This window comes from Ammospiza caudacuta, chromosome 9, assembly GCF_027887145.1.
Source record: "Ammospiza caudacuta isolate bAmmCau1 chromosome 9, bAmmCau1.pri, whole genome shotgun sequence".
NCBI classification, from domain to species: domain Eukaryota; kingdom Metazoa; phylum Chordata; class Aves; order Passeriformes; family Passerellidae; genus Ammospiza; species Ammospiza caudacuta.
Genome location: NC_080601.1, coordinates 19,762,324 through 19,787,661, shown reverse-complemented (window position 1 = coordinate 19,787,661; position 25,338 = coordinate 19,762,324). Strand labels below are relative to the sequence as shown.

At 44.4% G+C, this 25,338-nt stretch overlaps 1 protein-coding gene across 1 annotated transcript in view; it reads right to left on the bottom strand.

Annotated features, from left to right (window-relative positions):
• Window positions 1-463: 463 nt before the first annotated feature.
• The window catches only part of GBF1 (golgi brefeldin A resistant guanine nucleotide exchange factor 1), a 98,882-nt gene continuing 74,007 nt past the window's right edge, over window positions 464-25,338 (bottom strand). Inside the window, exons 15-41 of the mRNA XM_058810919.1 lie at window positions 25,074-25,268; window positions 24,572-24,758; window positions 23,950-24,090; window positions 23,317-23,405; window positions 20,218-20,420; window positions 19,685-19,808; window positions 19,291-19,416; window positions 18,618-18,700; window positions 16,138-16,374; window positions 15,133-15,226; window positions 11,727-11,903; window positions 11,194-11,258; window positions 10,969-11,092; window positions 10,320-10,391; window positions 9,366-9,460; window positions 8,768-8,921; window positions 8,406-8,628; window positions 6,990-7,153; window positions 6,433-6,679; window positions 5,853-6,040; window positions 4,760-4,910; window positions 4,281-4,411; window positions 3,827-3,928; window positions 3,136-3,249; window positions 2,721-2,898; window positions 2,385-2,522; window positions 464-2,070 (exon numbers count right to left, since the gene is read on the bottom strand). Of these exons, the coding sequence (XP_058666902.1) occupies window positions 1,784-2,070; window positions 2,385-2,522; window positions 2,721-2,898; window positions 3,136-3,249; window positions 3,827-3,928; window positions 4,281-4,411; window positions 4,760-4,910; window positions 5,853-6,040; window positions 6,433-6,679; window positions 6,990-7,153; window positions 8,406-8,628; window positions 8,768-8,921; window positions 9,366-9,460; window positions 10,320-10,391; window positions 10,969-11,092; window positions 11,194-11,258; window positions 11,727-11,903; window positions 15,133-15,226; window positions 16,138-16,374; window positions 18,618-18,700; window positions 19,291-19,416; window positions 19,685-19,808; window positions 20,218-20,420; window positions 23,317-23,405; window positions 23,950-24,090; window positions 24,572-24,758; window positions 25,074-25,268 (4,089 nt within the window). The 3' untranslated portion in view covers window positions 464-1,783. The remainder of the gene's footprint in view (window positions 2,071-2,384; window positions 2,523-2,720; window positions 2,899-3,135; window positions 3,250-3,826; window positions 3,929-4,280; window positions 4,412-4,759; window positions 4,911-5,852; window positions 6,041-6,432; window positions 6,680-6,989; window positions 7,154-8,405; window positions 8,629-8,767; window positions 8,922-9,365; window positions 9,461-10,319; window positions 10,392-10,968; window positions 11,093-11,193; window positions 11,259-11,726; window positions 11,904-15,132; window positions 15,227-16,137; window positions 16,375-18,617; window positions 18,701-19,290; window positions 19,417-19,684; window positions 19,809-20,217; window positions 20,421-23,316; window positions 23,406-23,949; window positions 24,091-24,571; window positions 24,759-25,073; window positions 25,269-25,338) is intronic.

Below are 25,338 nucleotides of genomic sequence, written 5' to 3'. Positions count from 1 at the left end.
CTTCTTCATCAGAGAAAAACCAATGTCAGCTGAGCTGTCACCAAGGTCTGTGTTCTGGCACCATGACCAGATGAGTAGAGCACCTGCTCCTCAGTCCTCATCTCTGCTCCCAGTCCTGGTGGTGCATGAGCATACACCAATGTAACACTAGAAATTTTACAGCCCGTGTGAAACTATTGCCATCTGAAAGAGCCAATCTCACTATTACAGCTCTGCTTTGTCCATGATGGGAACCATTCCTGATTAGTCCCTTGATGGCTAACCTCCACGGCAGCCCCCCACCCCAAGCTGACAAGTCCCCCTGTGCTCCCTGCAGACAGAGCACTGGTATATGAAGCCAGGGCACAACACCTTCACAAGCAAAATCCCCCTTTCCCAAGGCTCTGAGCCAAAGTTGGATGACAGAAAAGGAGTCTAACACCAGAACAGTCATTTACAGGATGTATTTATTACACTGTAAAAAGTCCATTGGATTTTAGCCATTTACTCTGTATGTACACTGGTTGTATTCCCACACCAACTGCAGGTTCCTCTCCTTACAGGACACACTGGGTTGGAGTCCCATCCATGCCCCTCCCAGTCACCAGGGGGATTTCCAAGATTGAAATTACTGAGAATTTAGCCAACTAGTTGAGGGAGGAGGAGGAGGATGAGCGATGCAGCACTTGGCAGGCAGCCAGCTCTGCTCTGGACATGAGCGGGGAAAGAGTGGGATGTCCTTGCATCCAGATGGAAGCACAAGAATCACTGACAGGGCCTCAGCTGCAGAGGCCTTCGGGGGGTAGAAGGACATGGGATCCCAACAAGAAGATGCAGAAGGTGTGTTCTCTTCAGAGCCTTCAAGAGAAACCACTGCAGACCTGCTGAGCATCGGTCAGCAGGTGCCACAGATCTCCACATCTGTAGGTGAAGGGGATGTTCTCCTTTCTCCTAAGGAAGGGGCTGGTCAGCTAGAGACCAATGTGTAGCGAGTGGCACAAAACACATGATTGCCCCACAAGTGCTGTGTGAGGCACAGCCATTGTGCTCTGCTCTCAGCATTTCCTTCTCATCTACTCAGCTACGCAGAGCCTTCTGGATTTGCCTTCTCCAACCAGAAAGCCTGATTACATTTACAGGAACAGGGATGAAAGCCCCTATCAGACTTGCCTGCTACTTAATCTCTATTTGGCTTGGGGACTGCTGTCATCCATGTTGCAGGAAGGAAAGCATGTACCAGCAGGCAAGAAGTCCTATGCAGCAATCTGAGAGCTGCACTGTAAGCAATCCACATTTCTAATAAAATACTCTACCTGCTGAACCCAGGCGTGCTTACATCCCAAACAAAGCAGTACAACCAGAAGAGTCAGCAGGAAAGCTAGGGAATGGCTGGGGAATTGCCCAGGGATTAGACTGAGTAATCTTGAGAGGCAGTCCTGTACTGCAGCCCCTCTCTGGTGTGACATCAATAAGTTTTCCCTCTTTACCAGATGAACTGGTGGCAGCTTGGTCCCAGGCTGCTGGGCACAGGCATTGCCTGGCCCCTGAGATTGCACAGGCAGGAAGGAGACTGGTCAGTGGAACTGGGCACTCCTCCACGGAGACAGGGATTTTTGGGCAGATTTTTAGGTGATGCCACAAGAAGGGAGCAGGATGGGACATGCTCCAGAGGACTGTGGAAACAGCCCTTCTGCTCAGGTTAGCATCATCTTTTAAAACAAACATGCCCACTACCAGAGAACATTTGGCCAGCATCCTCCACCCACAGAGCCTCCTCAGCAGACAGTTCTCCAACACCCTCCAACTAATTGACTTCAGAGCTTGTCATAGGGTCAGTGGGCCGTGGAGTAGCTAAGAGGGGAACAGGAGAGGTGGCTTCAATTAGAGCTGGGTTGAGAATGATTGGAAGAGTCATAGGTGGCACCCCAACCTGCAGGGGAGAGGCAAGAGGCTGCAGGATGAGCGGTGGCTGTGCTGTCGTAGGAGGTATGTCTGTAACGGGGCTTGACTTTGCTGAAGCTGATGCTGGGAAGGAAGGAGAGGCAGAGGTGCTGATGGTGGGTGAGGCAGGTGCAGTGGCTCTCTCAGACTCTGGAAGAAGAAACAGACAAAATAGATCCTTACACAGCTCCTGACAAAGTCACCTATTAGCTCAAAACTAAGCAGGGCTAAAAATCAACTCAGGGGCCTTTTCAGACTTGCCCCTTCATACAAGGCCCTGAAGAGCAGGGGTCAATCACAGGCATTCTGCCCACCCCAACAGCCTCAGCAACAACTTATCCATATGGAAGCACGTTTCACAACACTACAGGCCTGGTCACCAGAGATCATGCTAAAGCAAGGAAAAGCAGATCTATGCCACCATGCTGGGAAAGTGATTCCAGAAAAAAGAAAACAGGACTCACCACTGACACCTGGTTCACATGGCTTCTCCAAAGGAGCCACATGGGTGGATGGTCTCACATCCCCTACAGGAGAAGAGGGCACTGCAGACACTATTGTTTTCTGATGCTGCTGCTCCACTGGTATGTTGGGGACAGGATCTAGGAAGATAAAACATGCAGTGAGATCACACACCAGTTTACTCACTCCTTTCACCCTCCCTCAATTTGCCCTTGTGCCAAGTTCCCACAGCCTCCTACAACTCATTTCATCAGCATCCAGGCATTCGGGCAGCTGGGTGCTGGACAAGGGGCAAGTACTGTCCAAAACCTGTGTTGAGGTTTCCCAGCCTCTGGTACCTTGGATGACTGTCTGTTTGAAGAGCTCATCCCGCAGCCGAGGTAAGAAACAGTCAATGCGCTCCCAGGTGATCTCCCAGAGATCTGAATATCCCGTCCGTGAGTCGGCACTGTGGAATATGCCAGCCGTATCCATGACGAGCAGCATATTCTTCAGAGACTCTGGAATGGCCTCCAGCTATGATCAGAGACAGGACAAAGAATGGACAGGTAGCAATGAACCAAAGCTCAAAACAGCCAATGGGCTGCCTTGGAAACTGTGGCCAGGCCAAGAAACCATGGAAGAAAATGGTTTGGAAAGGAATAAAAAGTTAAAAAAAAACCCCAAAACCCACACCAAATTGAAACACTTTCCAAGTTTAGAAGGTTAAAATGCGATAAATGGTTGTCCAAAGGACGGCATACAGCACCTTACCAGTAAGTCACTGGAGCCAGCATGCATGTACTTGTCCATAAAATCCAGGATTGTGAGCCACAGGGCAGCAAAGGTGGTCAGTGAGAGCAGTGGGGAGAGATGCTGTAGGAATACCTGGGAAAAAACACAACTACTGTCAACAAGTAGTATAGGGGCTGCCGCTCACCAACAAGCCAGTCTTACAAATCTGGATTCCCCCTCCTTGTGGCAGGCTGGTAACATGCACAGGACTGGCCTGAGGATGCCACAGGCCTCCACTCTTCTGAGCTGTGTAGTGAAGGAGTGGATCTTGTCTCCTTTGTGGAAGGCCACTGCAGTCTGCATCACCCTGTCTTCTAGCCCTTCCAGACCTCTGCCTCAGGTCACAACTATCAGCTTGTGATGTGCATCATTTCACCTCAAGAACAGACTGTCTTCAACTAATGTTGAGTGAAATCCTTCTCTCTATCATAAAGTCACAAACCTCTTCCTGACAACTTTTTCAAGGACTAGAATAATGGAGACAGTTCTGGAAAGAAGGCATGTCACAGCAGCTGAAGCTGGTGGAGAAGCCCAGCACCGAACAGTCAAACTAGCAACCCTGACACCTGTCTGGATCAGAGATGCTGAGAAGTGAACACAGCAAACAGTTTGGTTTTCTTGAGGAACACGGTTTCCCCTAAGTTTCCCTAGGCAGCAGAGGTGTGCTCACCTTAGAGAGTAGTGTTGAGGCTCTCATCCTAGTTTCTTCCATCCCACCAACATCAGCTGGGCTGATGTTCTCAAGTAGCTTGGTTAGCAGAGGAAACAGCACCTGTTGGATCCAACAGATGTATATTTCAGAGCTGAAAAATGACTGATGAGATTTTAACAGACAGCCTTACAGAAAGGCACTGGCTTTAGGGACTGGTGGCTTCTAGACAGAGGACATGATGGTGGCAACGAGATGTGCATGAGTGGATTCACTTCAATACTCCAAAAGGCCCTGTCAGAAGCCTAAGCAGGGAGGAACTTTTCACAGGACCAGAATAGGAAACATCTTGTCTGTTGCAGTGAACAAGCTTCTCAAGGAGACAGTGCTGAAGTAGGACAACTCTCCTGCACACAGCTTTGCTCTTCATGACAATGTTGCCCTGCTCACATGGCCATGCCAGGCAGGTGGTTACCTTGTTGAAGCAGGACTCCCATTCCAGAGCATCCAGGGCCTGCAGGTCATGTACCAGGAGGGCCCGCTGCAAGTAAGTGAGTGCTTGCATCCGGATCTGGCGTCGGGCATCACAGCACAGCCAGGCAATACCTGCAAGAGAGGGACTCAGGGCAAAGGCCACAGGGAGAGTGTCACACCCCTACTTCCCCAGTCTAGAGTAAAAAGTCTAGTGAAGATCAAAAACTCTCTGTGGAATAAAAAGGATCATACTTGTTCCAGGCCACAGACTGGCAATCTACTACCAGATGCAGAAACATGCTGGCAGCTAACTCATCATAAAGATGTTTTTCCAAATCTGATCCAAGTTCTTTTTCAATTAAAACAGACCCTAAAAACAACCTATGCCTGCTTTCTGCAGTTAGTTCTTGGCTCCTCAACTTTCCTGCCATTACTTTGGAAGAGTGTCTGCTCACTGTCATCACCAGGGGATGGCTTTACCCTGTAGCAAAGGACACCAGCAGTTGGACCACAGTGTTCGGGAATCCGCTGTGATTTTCCTGGCTGCTGTCTCCAGGTGTCGCTGCTCCTCTGCCCAGGAGCTATAGATGCCAGCAGCTCGCGTGTGCAGCGTGTGCATGAGGTCCAGGAGCTGCAAGTACACGGCACAGTAAGAAACACACAGGACTTTAAATCTTGAAGCAACTCTGATCTCTGCTGTTCTCCAAACAAGGCTAAAAGGCTCAAGCTACTAGAGCATGCTTTATGTATATACACAGCCACACACAGTTATAGAGATGGTGTCAGGCCCTGCTGTCTGTGCCCTCCCTAAGTGGTCAAGTGCCAGGTATCTTCAACAAGGTTGATGTCGGTTCAGCAGTCACGTCAATCCCATCTCTGAGGAACACCATTCAGTCCTGTCTAAAGGAAGAATGAGCTCTTTCCTGGCACAGAGCATTGACTCTGCCAGGCAGAGGGATAAACCCATTGATTCACCTGTGCAGTCCAGAACAACTCTGCAACTTTTTTCCTCAAAAAAAGGTATATGAAGCACATGCAAAGTTCCCTTGACTGTATGGGCATATGACAGCACTTTAGTCAGTTCACTACTGAACTGAGACCCAACATCCTGGCAGTCAGCAGGCCTATGCCTTCACACCTTTGAAGTACCAGCTGGGGAGAAATTACTCCCTTAGCCCAGTCCTCTGTGCTTGAAATTCCAGAGCCTCAGCCCCTTTCCTCAAGCTCAGATGCCTTGTCAGACTCCTTGCTAATCCTACAGGAACCTCATGTCTCCAAATGACCTTAATCCATCTTACCTACTACAGTGACTCACAGCTTCAGACCTCCTCCTTGCTTTTCAGAGGACCTCTCTCTCCATTGCTAGTCTGCTTTTGCCAGTACAAATTGCAACCTTCCTCTTTCACTGCAGAATCACATATTGCCCCCACAGACACCCTCTGCCATCCAGTGCCTACTTATCCAGGATGCAGCCCTCCCTTTCCCCACAAAGAATTCCAGTGATTACCTAGCCAGACCCTAAGAATGGGAAAGGAGAGGAGGAAATCCTTGCTATACTTACGTCCTGACTAACCTGTAAAGACACAGTGTGGTAGCTGGCAGGGATGCTCTCATCCTCATCCTCATCACTGTGTGTGTGTGCCTGGTGCTGGCTCAGGACCCGGGATCGCCGTGTGGAGCTGTCTTTGGGCTTTTTTTTTAACCGACTGGATTTACTGTCATACCTGTGGCTCTTCCCCCTCTTCTCCTGGGACTTGTAGCCTAGAACATAAAAGGCAACAACATTGCATATACAACAGTCCACTACAAAATGTTCTGCTTTTCAACACACAGGGCAGCCACCTTTTGATATCCCCAGCAAAGAGTCCTGTCATTTGAAATGACCACTACCTGCTTGAAGGGGAGCCAGTGCCCCATAGGAACAACTTCCTGCAAGAGCTGATACTGCTGCCTCCACATCAACTCCAGACCTCCCCTCCATCCCAGGGAGGGGGATAAGAACAAGGTCCCTGCTGCTTGCAGACAGGACACTTTTCTCCTGGTAGACCATTTTCTTTGGGTTGGGGGCTCATTTCATGACCGTATACTTCACACTGCTTGCCAACTGGCCACCCCAAGCTGAATCCTGGTTGACAAGTGCAGGGCCATCTTACCCCCATTCAAGCTGGCCTCCACGAAGATACGTATTGTTTTGACACAGAGTTCAAAGTTCTCAGGTGTAACATGGGCAGCATCTCGCACGATGAAGGACAGGGACTCCACACATTTCATGAGAGACTTTGTGTCATGTGGGCCCAAATCCAGCCCCACCGTCAGGCTGTACTGGTTGACGAGAGGTGATGGACCCAGCCTGCTGAGCCCAGCAGTGGATCTGGAGTTGTCGATGTCATCTTTCCCCACCTGTAGGTCACAGCGAGCAGGTAAGCAGGAGAGGGTAGCATAACGAGAAGCATCTTGTGCTTACACTGAAAAGGCCTTTCTTCAGAAGCCCACAGGTAATGTTTCTGTACGGTCCATTTCCCTTTCTTCCTCATTTGCCTCAAAGCTTTCTCTTTTCCATCTGTGTCTCTCCCTATCCTGCCTTTACATTATCAGCTCATCTTAACTCTCTTTTCTACAGTCTTATTCTTTCTCTCAATACCACACCCTCTGCTCACAACCATGGTAGGAGTAGTCCCCTTTGGTCACCAGAAGCCCACTGGCTACTCACCACTAGCCAGCCACTGTTCATGACGTCCACATCCGTGACGGAGCGATGCATCTTGCCTGGCTTCCCGTGGTCTGTGTACACCTCGGAGTCAGAGGTGTAGCCACGGTCCAGGCTCGTGTCACTTGGGTGATAGGAGGAGGACACCTCGCTGTCTGATTGAGCACCTTTAAGACAAAAGACATGGGGTTTAGATCAAAGCCAAATCAAGAACTTGCAAGGGTAGCTGTGGATAAGGGAGTAACAATCCAGATCAGCATCGATCAGGAATCACAAGTGGTTATTAGTATGTTCTACACTTGTCAGATCTACCTGCCCTGACATTTAGGATAACCTTAAATTTCACATGTCTCAAGAGAGAAGTCCTTGCAAGGGACAAAATTAAGTTACCGATATGTTATTAAAAGTAAAAACTTGTCCTCTCCATTGTTCAACACCATCTAGAAACTCATCAGCAGATAGACGGACTTTCTGTGAACAGAGGGCACTAAACATTTTCAGGAGGTAGAGAACTAATGTTTTGACTTGTAAGGTGCCAAGTCAAGCAGTTTGCTCTATCAGCAAAGACAGAAACGGTTAAAAAAAAAAAAGAAAAAAGAAAAAAATAAAGGAGAGAGAAGAGGAGACAGGTCTGTATTAATCCAGGGAGCAAAGTCCATAAGTATTTTTAAAATCATGCTTCTCCCATCTGTCTAGCACAAAGCATCAGGACCTATTAAAGAAGTTCTAGAAAAGCAAAGAGGAAAAAATAACCTTCTAGAAAATTCCTTTATTGCTCTTTGCTTTAGAAGTCTGAAGACATCACCTTCAAATATCCTGACAGCTGGCTAAAGCAAAACTGGTCAATTTGCTAAAAGGACCTCCTTTCTAACACAGTCAAGAGAACTGAGAAATACTGCATTGGTCTTGTGGGAATGGTTCTGGGGACTATTAATGCAAATGGATCTGGAAATATAATTTTAAAGAACAACTCATTTTATGAGAACCTTAAAAATGGACAGAAAAGAGTCAGTCCCACAAAAGAAGCAAATATGACAGGAACAGCAGCTGGGTTTACATTACATGCCCAGATAAGAGATTACGGTACCCAAGGCACCAAACCACAATCAGCAGAAAATGCTCCTTGGGTAGAGCAAAGACCTCCTACAGCTGCCAGAACTGATATCAGTTTTCCTCCCACCACCCCCCCAGGGACTAGCACCTGGATTGCTGCTCACTGAGTAGGAAGAGATGGCAGAATAGGGACAGGAACAGACCATGAGGAGTGAACAGCAGGTGCTGGTCTTTAATCTTGCTAATCTAGTTTAATATCAGCTTTGTTTTCTTGCAGTCCCCTTTGCTAATTGAAAAGCTTGAGGAAGCAGCTGCTTATCTGGCAGGCGGGCATCAGATTTCCTAGCAAAAGCTGGCCTGTCTTACCTGTGTCGTTATCTGCCCTTGCTGTAACCTGCAGGGCTGTGGGTGGCTTCACCCCAGACCCGATGCACTCCAGGAGGGTGAAGAGCGTGTACCAGTCATCCCCAGAGTGAATGTTGGCAGCATTGGTCTTCAGGAGCTCATGGAGGCCGTAGGCAACCTCATGGCTAACTCTGGACAGCACATTTGGCTTCATCATTAGTAAGATACGTAATGAGAGGAGAACCTGGCCACAGAAGGAGACAAGAATAACAGACCCTATTACTTACACTCCATTCTCTAACAATGTACTCCTTCAACTGGTTTCCTGTGTCACAGGGTATAGCCACAAAACCCCAGTAACTGCCTTTTGACAAATCCCTTACCTGTGCACTGATCTCATCTCGACGCAGCAGTCGAATGGCCAGCCTCAGCAGCCCCACCACTGCCCTCTCCACCAAGAAGCAGAACTCCATTGCATGGATACAGAGGTGATAAAGGTGGTCTCGGACAGTTTGCCAGACACAGGTAACACGGTCCCTAGCCACAACAAGGAGGAGGGAAAGGGTAGAACGAAAGGACATGAGACAAGCAGAACCCAGCAACCTCTCCCACAACTCCATACAATCCACCATTTCTTAACTTCAGTAAAAATTCCAGGTGGGAGGTACAAGAACAGACACACTGAAACAACAAAATGATCAAACTTCTTACTCATGACTTGCAAAGCAATCAGCTGGGAGAATTCTCCCTCTGGAGTTTAGTTTACATTCTCCAAATTTCAGGATATCAAGCACTAATTCATGAGCTAATAGCCTTTCTGTTTGCACATGCTACAGAGGAATTGTTAAGCCCTGAAATTACAGCCACATGCTGCTTCAGCTGGTGAATCACAGACATAAGGAATTCATTCCCTGGACCCAGGCAGCAGCTGCAGTAAATCAGGGACATTACAGTGAATGTGCATTTATTTCAAGGTCATACCTATTCTCTAGAACAATCCGCAGAAGCATCTCCAAGCAGAAGGCTGCATCTTCTTCATCATATGTCTCCTCATCAGGAGTCACAGAGATTAGAGCCTGGAATAGCCATGGTATTTTTATGAATCACAAGCTCCCAAAAATGGAGAACCAAGAGAATGCTTTGATTCTGGCCAAAACTGTACTCCACTGCCTAGTGAAGTCATGCATAGTCAAAGGCAGTGGATAAAGGTGAAGTTAAATATATGGGAAAATAATTTTTTTTTATTATGCAAAATGTAATATGAACTTAAAAGATGTTAAACTCTGACCAAGTGTCTCAGATTAAGAGGAACTGATATCCAGCAGTTTCTTGCTAATAAATATGTGAAGTACAGAAAAAGCAGGCATACCTAAGAATGGCTACAAATACTGGAGTTATGCTCTCAAGCCATCGGCCTGTATACGAAGGGAGAATTCCTGACAATCGGAGTAGCAGCACAATGTTCCCCCAGAACTGAGATGACACTCCCCCAGGGAGATGAGCTTCTCTAGCCCAAAGGCTAATGTGTCCAGCCTTATTTTATCTCCCACAGCAGGCAGGTACCATACTACTTAGGGACACACTGTCAAATATTTCTCTAGAGCTCTTGCCTTTTCAAATTCTCTTATTTGGTACACAGCACACCTGAAAATCTTTAAGCTTTGGCACAGAACTACAAATACTCACTAAGAGTTCTCAAGGCTTTTAGAATGCATTCTACAATTTAATGTTTTCTTCTACTGCCAGAGCAATTTGTGTCTGCCAGCACAGAAGTTACTTTTAACAGGTGAACTAAAAGCTAGTTTCACATCCCAAATAGTTCCAAGACCTCCTCTGAGGACAGAGGAGTTAAGTGAGTCCACAGCACATATCCACTATCATGCATGGCACATTTGTTCCACTGCCACCCAGTCCCTTGCCCAATATCTCTCTCACCTTCATGAGCTCCTGGAGGGATTCAAGTTGGAGGAATTTGCTTTCTGTGATCAACTTCTCAGGATCACATTGCTGCAAAATACAGAAAAGACAACTGTGTGTCTGGGGGTTGTGGAAGGCATACAAACAGATCTTCCAGAAACACATCATGTTCACAGGAAAGACACAGGTTGTTGTTATTATCTGGAGGAAAACTCCTTCCAACTAGTTTGCTCTTTAACATCAGTTGCTTTTAACAGACCTCATCTTTGCTAGACAGATTTTATCAGATGACTCCTCTGGCCACACAGTGGTCAAACCCCAGGTTCAGATTTTGTTGGCACCATATACCTTTACACTGTCTTGGAAAAGATCAGTTGTTTGAGAATTCATTAACTTCTCTTCAAATATAGGACTGTGACGCCCAGGGCAGATCCCAGCCTAAGGAATCATTCCTGTTCTGATGTGTTAGTACCTTTGTGCACAGCAGCACAAAAGACCATTTAGCTGTCAATCCAGATATGCTCCTTTGTAGATTCTTTCAGTTCTTAAGTGTCCTGTTACCGGCAATACTGCCAAGCAGCATGCATATTTATACTTCTGTTACCTGTTACCCACATAGTACTGTCACCAAGAAAAAAACCAGATTCTTCTACAGTCTATAGGTTACCTTTATGCATTCCAAAGCTGCTCGCTTTGCCTCCTGTGTTTCCGTAGACGGCCCTCTCATACCAGATTGCTCTGTCCCACTGAGGGTGAGCCAACTAACAAAACTCAGTACTGTTGATTCACCACTGCAATTCAGAAGACACTAGCATCAGTAAGTAAACAAGAAATCATGTTATTTTCCAACCTTGGTACAAGAAAGACTGCCTGGGACATCTATGCCACTCACCGGTTGGATGGTGTCTCCTCACGCTGAAGATAGATTTTGCCATTAGGATCCACAAAGTCTTCAACCTAGAACAGACCAGGACATGCATATGACCTCCCCAACCCCATTATATTTCTCTTAGTGATGAAACACAATACCAAACAGCCCCTACATGTGCAGTCAAACCCAGCTCTTCACCCCATTACCCTGTCAGTAAAGTGCTGCTCTCATCTGGTAACACCAATGGAGGGCTCTAGCACTTCATGCCCATAAGCATGTTCCCCTTCTGCACAACATTCAAAATCTGTTCAAGTAAAATAAATGCTGGCATTCCTCAAATCTAACAAGAAATAAAATGAGAAAAAAAGAAACAAACTTCAAAAGAAGCTGCACACAACTTGAACACCATACCCTTCACAGGCTGCCAAGTTCTGTACATTACCAAAGCCAGGCCTTCACAAGAGAGCTCTCCTACTTTTGGAACTGGCTCTATGAAAAGCCAGCTTCCCACTCTCCTAGTTCTTCAGTTATCCAGCCAGCCAGCTAATTATTACCTCCACCATGGCCTTGGGCAGCAGCTCTGCTCGGAAAAGCTGCAGCATGGCCTCCATGATGTTTTTCCAGCCCTCTCGCAGAATGTCACCATGGCGATGGGCCAAGTGAAACACTGTCTTTGCTGCAATATGGGCCTTGGGATTACTTCCAAAAACAGTGGGCAGGTTCTCAATAGACTGCAGGAAAGAAGAGGCGGTGGCAATCAGTCAGAAAGAGATGTTTTCTTTTCAACAGAAATTAGGGCAGATGCTTCAGAACTGGTTATGGGAAAGATAACAATTCAACAATTCTCTGTATGATGCTTGGATAACTCCTCAGCTCACATTCACTTTGCACATAAACAAGGACAAGGTAGCTTACCAGATACACGTTAAATCACTGAACAACCTAGTTATAAACTCCTCAAGAATGACAACTCAGAACATTTTGAAAGCGCTTGCTGAAAACCCACTAATTTATCCTGCTATAGGAACTCAGCTCAAGATCAAAGCCTGCTACTAAAAGTACCACATCTCCTCTGGAAGCAGCAATTACTCTGCTGTGCTGTTAGAGAAGAAAATTGTGGCCAAAACCATTACTGACTTGCAAAATTACTCCTACCACGACCTAACAGCAAGATTAAAAGTAATTCAATCCTAACGGGGAGTCTCTGCCAATGATTGCTGCATCTCAAATCCTCACAACTTGTTCAATGCACTCACAGCTTTTCACAACACAAAAAGCCTGCTAAGTCATTGAAACCAACCATACACTGCCAAAGCAAGGAACAAACCAGCTACCATGTCAGCTAATATCAAACAGTGTAATATGCTTCATGATTCTGCAGTTACTTAAAATCATTGCAATCTTCCTTTTCAGAAGAGATGGGCTTTACCATTCTCTTGTTTATGTGGACAAAAGCCAGTTATCTCCTCACCAAGAATGGAAGAGAAAACAAGGGACTGAAGGAGTCAGTGTATCTTATCTCAGATTTGAAGTTCAGAAAAACTCTCTTGCTTCATTCAAACTGATGGAAAAACTGTTATCAAAATAGGTCTTTGATTTAGAAGCAAACTCCATTAGAAGTGCCAATCTGAAATCTGGCAGAAATGTAACAACCAATTTGGATTTTTTCCATCGTTGCTAAGGGGAAACTACATGAATACAAGTATCTCTGCAGTGTCAGGGTGCAAACAGCAATACGCCTGATTTTGCTCTCTGGCAAGAAGCCACATCACTGAGAACCACACACACAGGTTTTGCTACTACTTACATACCGAGTCAGTATGAGTCTTAATTATGGATCATGAAGTGGGGCACTCATTCCTCCTAATCACTTAAAGACCTTCCATGTTCCTTTCCATTTCCTTTCTTTCAATCAAAGTGGCCATGCATAGCAACTGCAGTGCATGGAGAGGATGCCTGCTTTGACTCTTCAGTCCTCTGAAGATGGCTCCTCCTTCTCTCCTTCCTCCAGACTCTTAAATATTTATTCAGTTATCCTATTCCACTACTGTCCCCAAGCCTTACAGGTATTTGGGACAGCAGAAATAGTCTATGTAATTAGAATCTGGCCAAAGATAAGAACTCAGCCTTCTTCAAATCCAGAAGTTCCTGATTCTATGTCATCATCAAAAGACATGCTTACTTGATTAAGTCAGACCTCAGACTGCTCAAGATTCCAGTCTCTCAACTAGACAGGATGCAGCTGGCAATAGCTGGTGCATCTGAGGGCTCAGCCTAGTCTAGTTGCTTCTGCTGTGTAAATCTGTGTCAAACTGTTTCATGGCAGACATTCTTCTGCTTGTGTTACCTATTGGTAGTCTCAAGGTCTGGTGTGCCTGAGGATGATCAAATACTGCATCTTTACTGTTGTGAGCTGTGCAGGAAGAGGGAATCTAAAGCAAACCCTCAGCTTGGGATTTCTTTGTCTTTCAAAAAATTCACCTGTCTTGGCCTTTTTACTCCAATGTTTTCAGTCTTTAATTATCTTGTTTCCCTTTCCTATACGTGTGGCAATTCTGTTCTGCTCACTGAGGGTCTTGCACTGGTTCTGAGAGCAATACTCTAAGATCCTTTGGGAGTTCTGACCCTTTACAGGAATTGCTGTCAACTACTCCTTAGCAGACAGCATGGTTTTTCCCCACACTGTCTATTAAACACTCTGGGGAAAAACAGGTGGATACTGTAACACACAAATAAATTAGAGCAATAAAGCTTACACTAACCACAGCACCTTGAATTTATTCTCTTGGTACAGCCCAAAGGAAGAGTCTTCAGGGCTTGCCAAATGTGGGGCTAACAGCTAATCTGATTACCACAGTCCACACCCCAACTGACAATTCAAAGCATTTGTTTTCTAACCCCTTTATGGTTATGCTGTGCATCTACATAGCTCCTACACTTTGGAAGTACATCTCACAAAACAGTCCCCCCAGGGCACAGCATAAACCCTGTCATTGAATAGTCAATATCTGAAATGTATGAACTTGCTTGGGATCACAGGGAGACCTAAGTCTCTTCAGGTCAAATAGGTGAATACACAATTCTACATCTGTCCCGTTCTCGGCTGTTTTTGATGGCCTGGAAAGGCTCAGGATGGCCTTGGACAGCCCGCGCTCCAAAGGACGAAAAGAGTCTTCAGGCTTTTTCTCGGTCTTCAGTGTTTATTAGTTTTTATCTACAAGATTTTCTCTCGGCCCGACAGAGGTCTGCACAGCAGCCAGCCATGAGCACGCTGCGAGCCCTCGGGCCAGTCACTTATCTTTATACCCAAAACTACGTATAAGATATTTACCTATTTTCCCCAATACCTTTCACCCTTATTGACAAGTGCACTTTTAGTAAGAACCAATCCCAAAGTGCCACCACCACCACCACAGAAGATGGAGGCCAAGAAGAAGAAGAAGAAGGACAGGACACGCCCCAATTCCTCCATCTTACTTCTCTAGACCCCCCCTGCACTGAAATTCTAAAACTTGTGTTTGACACTATAATTAACCTATCCCTTCACCATTCATCCTCGTGAGATCCTCCCATCCTCATACAGGTGTCGTCTCCTGTGCAGGATCAAAGTCCAGCCACCAGACACTTCTGGCAACATTCCAGGACCTCCGAGCCCCCCAAGGGTTATCTCGGTGTCTCTGCACATCAGGACTGATGTGCTGAGATCCCACATACATCAAGGCATTCTGCTCTGCACAAACTGATACTTGTGAGTAAAAGAAAATTTGCATATTTGAACCTGGCCTATGGAAGTCCCACTTCACTACACATCTCCCTTTACTTCCTCCAGAAAACTCTGGGCAGGGGCTGACAGATACCTACAGATACAATAACTAAAAAAAGCAAATATTGCTGCTTAACAGAGGAAGAGAGCTCCAGTGTAGTAGAAGTCATGCTTTTTTCTCCTCTTTGCAAACTTACCTCACTGCTGAGAGCTGTAAACTTGCAGAGAGAAATTATGAGATTGTCAAACACATCACTAAGGCCATAATGAGCAGAAATCATTGCACATTTCCTGGGGAAAAAAGAAAATGATAAATAATGTACTAAGTCAGCACAGACAAGTCTGTCTACAAGACAGCAAATCTGAGACCCTCTCTGTTGACATTTTAGACCTTCCTCTCCACCCATTCATAATGAATGCTTACGTATAGAAGTCTACTATTATTGCTTAAATAAGCTCAATCCTTATCCATACATACTGATACTTGTCTATGCTGATGCAAGAATCAATTTAAACTGAGTCTAAACAGACAGCCCACTTGCACCTGAGCATTATATCCAACCTCTTGTCCTAATATAAGAGAGTGGCTGAAATTGGTGGTAGTGTTGAAGTCCAGTTTCCAAGATGTCATGACTACAGCAGTGTATTGACAAAGCATTACAATTATGCTTAAAGCATCCTTTGGTCTGATCTAAGCATGACCAAAGATCATTCCAATAGAGTTGCTCACAGATGACAAGTTTTTGAGTACTGGTCATCTTGGAAGGAAAAAAAGAATTCCCACATCCCATTCAGCCACAGCTATGGGATCATACAGTAGAAAGGTTTTGTTCCTATATGGAGATTTTGTCAGCATCACTGTGCCAGTTGAGTGACTTCTCCCTCTCACTTCTAAACAGCCTAGCTGTGTCAGTAGGTCCCTTAAATGTAACCAGGCTGGAGTTTAAAAAGATGTACCCGGGGTACTTTAATTTATTACAACACAGCAGTCAAGCTAAACAGTGACTGGCAAGCCAGAGAGGCCAAGATGTGATGAACTGACACAAATGACAGAACACTGGAGGATCACAGGTCATAAAAAGTGTTTTTCAATTGCTAGGAAAAGCAACATTTGATTTTCACTGTGATGTCTCTCCAGCAGATAAACAGGAGCCAATGGTCCCACTTTTACTCTTCTGGGTCTTTATGAAGGTAAGAGTCACCTGAAACCAGAGATAGCCTTCTGGATTATTGTTTCCTCTAAGCTCTTGTCAAAAACATAAGAAAGTGCTGCAATGGTGGGCCCCCATGTCATGGTGAACAGGTCATGGTCATAGCTTCCAGGAGGCACGTGGAGAAATATTCCCTCATCAGTGGCACCACGATGCAGCAGGACATTCCAGATATAGTTTTCCTTCACCAGACCCGTCTGCTCTTCTGGCATCACTATCTCATCATTTCTACAAGGGAGGAAAGCAGAAAGATTGAATTTTTCATTCTGAGCCAAACCTAACATTTACACAGTGTCTTTCATTACGTAGTCCCAGGGCTAAGCAATACCTGTTCTGGAATGATTTGCCAGCTCCTGAAATAGTCTGTTTTCCTATGCCTCCCTGCTTCTCCCGCCCTTCCTAGATATCCTGAATATAAAGTCTAATGGTTCTCAGAATCACACAGCAGCAACTGTGCAAGGTCAGTATTGAAGAAGCAGGTATCTACTGCTACAAGTGCAAAACACACCATAAACTGCCATTAAATGATGGGAAATTCTGGACAGCACAGTGGCAAAGCTTCAACCTCCATCCAACTCTCACTCTGTTAGAGTGTGTTCTTTCTATCATTATTCCCAGTTAAAATGAAATAGTTACATTGCTGCAGTCACCAGTAGGCAAGAGTATCTTTGCATAAGAATAATGGAAATATTCATATTATGCCAAAATCAAATATTAGAAAGGAAAGTAGTATAAAATTAAAAATTAAACAAGAAACAAAAAGTATGATGGGGGATTTATAACCAGGATACCACAGCTCCTTACTCTAACTAGAACGAAGCTATACAGTAATAAAACAATTATGATTAATGCCAAATACTGCTTGCAATCCTAGACTAAAAAACCTAAAGCCTAAATACATACTCTCTAGACTTGGTTATCAATGCACAAGAGAAAATCCTCTGCAAATGACCAACTAAGTGAACAAGAGTCTCAAAGCCACTAAGAATAGCAGATTACAGCCAATCTGAAGAGTTCTTTCTGCAACAACCAAAAAATAACATACTTCAATTGCCAAAGAGGCAATTTTCATGTGCTAACAACAACTATAAAACTGCTCCTGATTTACGCATAAGAAATAAGCTCTTCTCAGCTTCAGGTGCTGGCATATTTTGACAAGAGCTGTTATTACTGGGATAATATAGGGAAGAAGTTTGCAGTAAACAGTGCATTATTTCTAAAATTTCATATATGATTGAAATAACCAGAAACAAGTGAATGAGTTTACTTGGAAAATTTCAGGAAATGAAAATGTGGTCAAAAGTGAAATGGTAAGACCCTGAAGAGATCACACACTACTTCATACAGATGGCAGTGTTATTTTTTCCCCTAATAATACAAATAAATATTCCTCAGTCTCAACTATGACACTGAGGCAATCTGAGATGGAGCAATACTGAAATGATACATGAATTATTCCAATCATAGAACATACTGGAAAAGTTGAAATATCTGGTGAAGGGGGGATTAAAGGGAAACAGACTGGGATAGAGGCACTGGGTAACAAACGTATGTGTATATGCTCAGTTTACTATTCAAAACATTAAGAACATCCTCAGGGGAGAGAGGCCAATCAAAATTAGAGCACTGTTTGAAAGATAGAGCTTTGTCTTGAAGAACTTCCAGATATTCAGCAGAGGCATCACCCCACCTTCCTGGAGAAGGCTCAAAGGGAAGGGTCAGCGCAGGCACGCTGCCCTGCTCCCAGCACCAGCTACTGCCTGCCCCTGCAGATAGAAATCAGCTGAGACTCAATCACATCCCGTCTCCTCAAAGATGTAATCCTCTCAGCTTCAAATTGGCTGGGCTTGGATTTATCAATTTACTATTTTTTGAGCTATTATTAAAGCTTCCCAGCCACAGCCAGCTTGTGCACTAAAGGGCCTCACCCACCAGGAACTCTCCTCAAATACTGCTCTGTGTGCCAAGAGCTTCAGGGGTAGCAGAAGAGGCTGGTGCAGAGAGCAGCCTCATATGAAGAGCTCAAAAGCAGAATATGTTAAACAGAGACATGGACACATTGTGTCAGGGCACAAGTGCTGCCCTGGGGATGAGATTATCTCTTGAATAGCATAAAAAAGTTCTAAAAACCTCTAAAGGCCTGATCTAGAGAACAGAGCTTTCTTATATACAGCATTTCACATGTGCTGGTCTTGCTCAGCCATTATTTCCCATATTCACAGAAGTAACATATTTTTTTAATTTATTTTAAGATCTGGATTAAACTACTATGGCAAAAATCCAAGGTACAAATCCATGTGTAATTGCTGTGACAAGCTTGTTTACCACAACCCCACAAAGAGCTGGAATTTGGTCTGAGCCAAACAGGCACATGAGTGGTGAGTCTCTCTCCATACTCTCCAGGTGTCTCACTGACCCAACAACTCTGCTTTGCTCTCTGAATACATGGAGATGGGCAGGTTGAGTCTTACTTGATGGCATGATACATGTCTTCCAGGATGTCCTGTTCAAAGTCTTTGCCTCCATTCACACCTTTCAGGTTCTTCCGAAACTCCTGGAAAAAGTTACACCAGTATTAATTCCTGGTATCTCCAACTTTAACTGTTTGGCTAGGATCAGTACTCCACTTGTTTTTCACAGGGCCAGGAAATTTTCCTGCATTCTTCAATATACAGACTCAAAATTCAAAGGTCAATTGCTATTCTTAGTGGGAGTAGTGTGCAGCATCTCCTGTCTATGCTCACAAGGAAAGAGCAGAGACACAACATGTGCTTAGCTGAGGCTGGACATCAGAATGGCAGGCCTGTACCACTGCACTGGCACTCACATGACTTGAGCTCTGTAGAAGCCCACAGCAGTAGAACAATATTCTCTATGTTACTATGTCTGAGGATACAGATTGCTCCCAGAAACACAAGCCTCTTGAAGAATTTGTTAAGTTTTCTGGGAAGCTCCTATTTCTTCAGGCTCCCTCTTGCCTACAGCTGCTCTCTCATATTGTACTCAGCTGTGGCGCTGCACTCCAGCTTACTGTGTACATGAATGAAGGAGGCCAAAGAAAAGAGACAATGCCACTGAGATAAAAAGAGGTACTACACTGTTTTCAAACCAGAGAAGACAGATGCCTGCACTGGCAACACCCACCTCCAGAGTCATTGGGACATTCTGCTTGCGGACGTTGTGGTTGTGCTGATCAGTGTTCAGCATAATAACTGCATAGGCCAGGGCAAAGCAGGCATCACTATTGGCAAACGGAGACCCGTTTGATTTCTGAAAGGCAAGAGTGACAGCAGTGACTAAAACAGCCATTTTCCTAACCACAGTACTGAATCATCTCTGGGACAAACAAAAATCCCAGGTTCTGGCTCCAGCTTCTAAAAAGCAGCCCAGGAATCTATTTACCCCTGCCAGCTCCTACAAAACAACAGCTGCTGCTTGCAGAGCAGTTATATAGGCCATTTGATATGACATGTCCACCATGGCAAGCAGATGGACAAGAAAGCTCAAAACTGTGTTCTTTCTGCCACCAAGTACACACCCTCCAATGCTCTGTGAAGGCTTCTAACAGTCTCTGAATTACAGGTGCCTCTCCTGGTAATCTAAAGGCCTCTAGATAAAGTCGTAAAGCTTCATCCAGCCTTAAGCCTTGGAAGCTGAAAGTCCTGCAAAAACAATGAAATGCAATGAGAAGCTGAAACAGGATAGGAAAGGTAAGATAAACTTAATAACTACAATCTTGTTTGCTTAGACAGTAGAGAGGAGGGTGAGAAGAAAAGAAATGTACCATGAACAGCCAAAAACAATAAAGGAGAGTCAACAATCTTACAAGTGATTATGCAATTGTCTCTCCAGTCTTCATGGAAACTGGCCCAGCTGAAAGGCACTTGAATATCATACATATTTAGGGTGTTAACATATGCAAGAGACACACAGAATTAAGGCATGGCAATACAAAGAGAAGCAAGTGATAGAAATCCAATGCCTCCAGGAACTACCATTCTACTGCTTTTTTATTATTAAACTCTTAACTCTCACTGTTTCCTGGCTGAAGAGATTCAGAAGCACACTCACCCCACAAAGCTTTCCAGCAAGTCTATGTTCTTACGGTCACTCACAAATTCCCCAATCATCTTTTTGTCCAGGCGAGGATTTTCCCGTAACCACCTGGCCACTTCATTGTTGTCAATAGGGGTGGCAAGAAGGTTTTTCTCCTGCAGAAACTGTATCCCTTTCTTTGGTTTTTGGTTGAACTGCTCTGTGCCGGTTATCAGGAGCTGCAGGAAACATTCTGATAATTAGAGCTTGAAGTGCATTTCTTATTTTAGATCGTTCTTGGCATTTGAACCAAAAACAAAACAGAGGAAAAATCAGCCTTAGCATGATCAAGTTTACTGTACTGTGTAATCCAGGAAAAAGGCTAATGAAGGACAGAAAACCTGCATTCATCACAAAGTTTTACCATCAAATAGTACTGGACAGAGTAAGCATGAGCTGCCATCGTCGAAAACCTTTAACGTCTAACCGAGCAATAAGTTCTGCTGCTTCAAATGGCTCACCTGCTCTCATTTGTAAACACAGCAGATAAACCCCAGACGTGGCAAGATCAGCCCTACCCGGTTACAACAGCAGCACTGCTCTATTGTCCTCTCCTGTCCCTTTGGCTCCAGGTTCTCATAACTACCTCACCATTAGGAGTCAGGCAGCAAGAATCCTCAGCACTTATTCAATATGTGCCAGAGATGGTCCCAGGAACATCTGGTATTCCAGCCTGACAAGGTTATTTGTAGGCTGGGAAGAGCAGATACATTATTTGGTTCTGAAAGAAAGTCACCTCATCTGCCCTCCTAGGAAACTAGACTGTACCATAGTCACAATGTAATAAAACAACTAAGAAAGGGTTAACTGAATGTTCTTGGTGCTGTTCAGAAAAACCAAAAGCACAAACAATGGTATGAACTTTACTAAGGAACCAGAATAAATGTCAGTTCCCTGTTAGCTCCTATCATGATCAGACTGCTAGCAATGACCTAGTGAACTAAATTCGTGACCACCATGATTACTACCTCCCCTGGGTTTATCAGTACCTCAGAAGCCACCAACCCTCTGGTCTCTGCTTCCCCTGCCTGTGTGAGCATCCTCAAAACTGCAATGAAACACGGACCCTGAAATAGCATGCAGTGCACAAAGACCCAGTGAGGCCATAATGAAAGAATAACCATGCACTGCCCTAGTCTAACAGGCCTGAAGGGACTGTGTAACATAGGCAGCATTTCTATTCAGCTGTAAATCCTGAAATCCAAGACCAGAGATATTCTATGGACTGGTTGAGACTTCTTAAAACCACTTGAAAGGAGAATGGACTGCTGGCAATTTGCAGTGCATTTACAATTATGTTACTCTTGTGCTTCTGAGCTTCTGGTCACTACCTTTGGAAACATCAAAGAAAATTTTCTGTTTGATGCACAATTTATTTTCTGCTTTTATTTAGCTTTTTTCTTCCTTCCAACTGTGGTAATGTTTATTACTTCAGAGGTTAAAGGAGGTAGTAGAACATGCTGGTGCCAGGTCTAAAAACTAAAGCTGAGTGTTTGGTGTGCCCTGTGTATGTGCTTAGGATGAAACCACTTGGAGATTTAGAGTCAGAGAACAATTTTCCCTAGGCAAACTTGGAGATTTATGAACATCTTCCTGCCCCCCACTCTTGATTTCTTTTAAACTTGTTTTCCAGCAGAGCAAAGCCAGAGTATTACCGAAGGTTTTCAGTTAGAACAGAGGAAGCACTATGCAAGCTCCCTTCTCAAAAATGGACTTTCACAGAGTCCATCAAGCAGAGCTGCTATGAAAGCAAGATTTAAGGTAAAATTCGGTGGTTCCTTTGAATACTGTGCTGATGACCACTTCTCCCCACTGTCCTTGTGGCTGGGGAAACCAGTTACCATTACCCCACTGCAGCACTGTGCTACAGGTAAAAAAAAGATTTCCAAGTACTGCAGTAAATTTCCTAGAGAGAAACCAATGCTTTAAATTACACTCAGATCCAGAGACTGCCAGAGTGGATCACAAAGCACAGATTAATATGGCAGCAGAAGAAAGATGTATTGTATTTTCTTCTATTTCTGATTAAATAAGTTTAAACAAATATGACCATCAATCCCTTGTAAAAATGTAAAATAAAACCACCTATGCTGGAGAGAGAAGCCAGAAGCCTTTTAGTCAGATACAAATAAAAACCGTGTCTCTTTTACCACCAGTGAATACTTCAAAGACAATAATTTCTTTTCTATTATATCATCTCCTTACCCACAACTAGTATGGCCACTCATGTTTCATCCAGGACATGCATTATTTTCATATGCAAATTTCACACCTGAAATGAACCTATCTCATGCATATGTTGTGCAAAGAGAACAAAATATGTCCAAAGAACATAGGTGAATGAAAAAACCTCAAGAAATGCACAACAAAAAAACCTGAACAGTCCCATGTAATCCCTGGGGATTTAAGATATATTCATCCACTGTCTCTGGAGGTGAAAGAGCAGGCCAGTACCAGGTATTTGACACAGGACAGCAGATAAATACAAAGCCATTAGCATGGAGTACCTTTATCAACACTAGGCCTAGCCCAGACCCACTCAGGGAATGGAAAAGTTGTATAAGGTTTAGGCTATAACTTGGACTAATGAGGTTCAAGCAAACAGATTCTGAAAACAAAGAATGGTGCTACCACAATCAGAACAATATTTTTGGTCATCCTTATGACAAAGCAAACATAGGAATTACCAAACCAGAATGGCAGACCAGTTAATTTCCAGTACAGGCCCCTTGGCACGCTCCGCATTTACATCATTGATAAGAGTAGTGAAGCTGCCCTTTTTGATCAAAGTACCTGATTATCTCCATATAATAAAGACTAAATCCAGAGACTTTCCCACCCAGAAATCAGATGGATCTAGCTTACAAACTGTGCCACAAAATTTCCCAACAACTCCTGCAATCTTCAGCACAACTAAACCAGAACAGGTAATAATCACTGCTGTCTCTAGAGTGTAGCAGGATTTTCAGTGGCTGACTCTTTAATTCTGATCAGCAGAACTCAAAATTTCTGAGGTATGACCAGTCATGCAAAGCTCATATGGGATGGGAAATGAGAACACTCAAAGATCCATACCTTCTTTTTGTTCTTAATCTGCATAAGTTCCTGAGGACTTGGAAGGATACAAGAAAATCGAGTAGGTTTCCTGGGGATACTCTTCTCAGCTAGAATGACAAAGCATCATTACAGTCAAATCTATCCCCAGAGTAGCACCCAGGCATAAGAGTGTCCCATAATAACTTTCAGTCATGGAACCTTTGCTGCAATATTGCTGCTGTCCTGCAAAGGGCAGTCACACTTCAATTTAATTACTACATTCCTCCCACCCACATTTTATTCAGCATAATTGCATAGTAGCTCCTTGCCCCAGACAATTTCACACAGCCACGAGATTTAATTTTCTGGCTATTCTGGCTACCTACATTACTGATTCCCTGGAGAGCCCCTACCTTCCTTCAAAACTCTAAGCTCTGCTACGAATTCACACCCTTTTGACCCAAAGTGACCCATTAGATCTAATGCCTCCCAGAAGACATGCAACACCTAGCTGGCATAAACAGCACACATATAATAAACATACATTCACCATATACCTCCTTCCAATTCTGAGCACAATAGCTACAACGATCCACACTATAGCAGGACCTGTCAGCAAATGTCAGGACCATTCTAGGATACAAACCCCCAGGGTACTGCCAAGGCTATTACCTGCTTCACTTCCTCCTTCCAGCTCCATGCAGCTCTCCTTCATCTGGTCAGCCATAAGGCACCCACTGGTGGGAGGACATGCCCCAGCTGCCTCTGAGACTGCACTGGAAGATTTTCCCTCACTGAATACCCTCTCAATATCTGTAGAAGTTAAGACAAACAAATAAGCAAGCAAACAAACAAAACTCACAAAAAAATCCCAAACCAAACATACACACAGAAACAAACCCATAAGCCAAGGAAAAAAGCTATCAACAGAAAAATAATGAGCTGATCACTCTAAATTGAAAATGTACTTATTCAGAGGAAGGAACCTTCTAGTAACCATGACTTTGCAGTATCCTCAGTACTTTGTGTACATGAATTCCATGGCAAGCCCTCATTCTGGTGTGATTGCCAGTCTTGACATGGCCTTTATATAAAGCTTTGTGAAAGACAAATTTTAATAACTGCAAATTTTACAAACAGTAAGGTTATTAACATCAGTGTGTAGTTATAAAATGTGTGAAAGGAAGACTGAAGACGTATTTAAGGAGTTTACTATGTCAGCAAGCAAAATGAGATCTCCGAGTTTAGCACAAGACTAAGCTTAATATTAAAATATCAAAGAAAGGGTTCTTACTATTGCTTGTTTCTTTGGTGCTGTTGATGGTTTCTGGGCTGGGTTTGACAACTTCCTTCTCTTGTTGATGTATGTTACTCAGCACTTTGGCCTGGCAATGTGCCTCAGTGCTATCTATCACTGTCAGCAATGCTTCCAGAGACAGCAGATGGACAGTATACAGCTGTCCAGAAACTGGAAAGGCATTCTGGGAAATAACATGTAAGTATTAGTCAACTTTCACGTCTCTCTCACCATAACAGGGCAAGTAAGTTTTCCCCCACAACTTGGGGAAGGCAAAAAACTAGAACAGAACACCCTAAGCTGTCTAGCTTGTATTTAATAGTTTATTTGCTCCGATATTATTAAAGAATCATGACTGTTCTTTTTCTCTTTTGCTTCCCAATGCTCAATGCCCTTCCCCATCTCACACCCCCAGACCCTTGGAGCACTCCCACTGTTCAGCTGTGCCCATAGTCACCGGCTGCCCCTCCCTGCCCCTGCCCCTGCCCGGGTTCAGCACCTTGGAGAGCAGCTTGGTGAGCTCCTCGAACAGGTTGGCACAGTAGTAGTCGCAGTCATAGTTAATGTACAGCTCAGTCACAAAGCTGGGAATCCTCCACAGCTGAACAATGGCTTCCAAAGCCATCTCCTTCATTTCATAGGGCATCTTTGGGTTTTCCACAGCGATTATTTCCATCAGCTTCTTGATATACATCTGGCAGAAACACAGGGCAGCTCAGTTTAAGGGAAGAAAAAAAAGCAGGACAGTGAACAGCTTTGAGGAC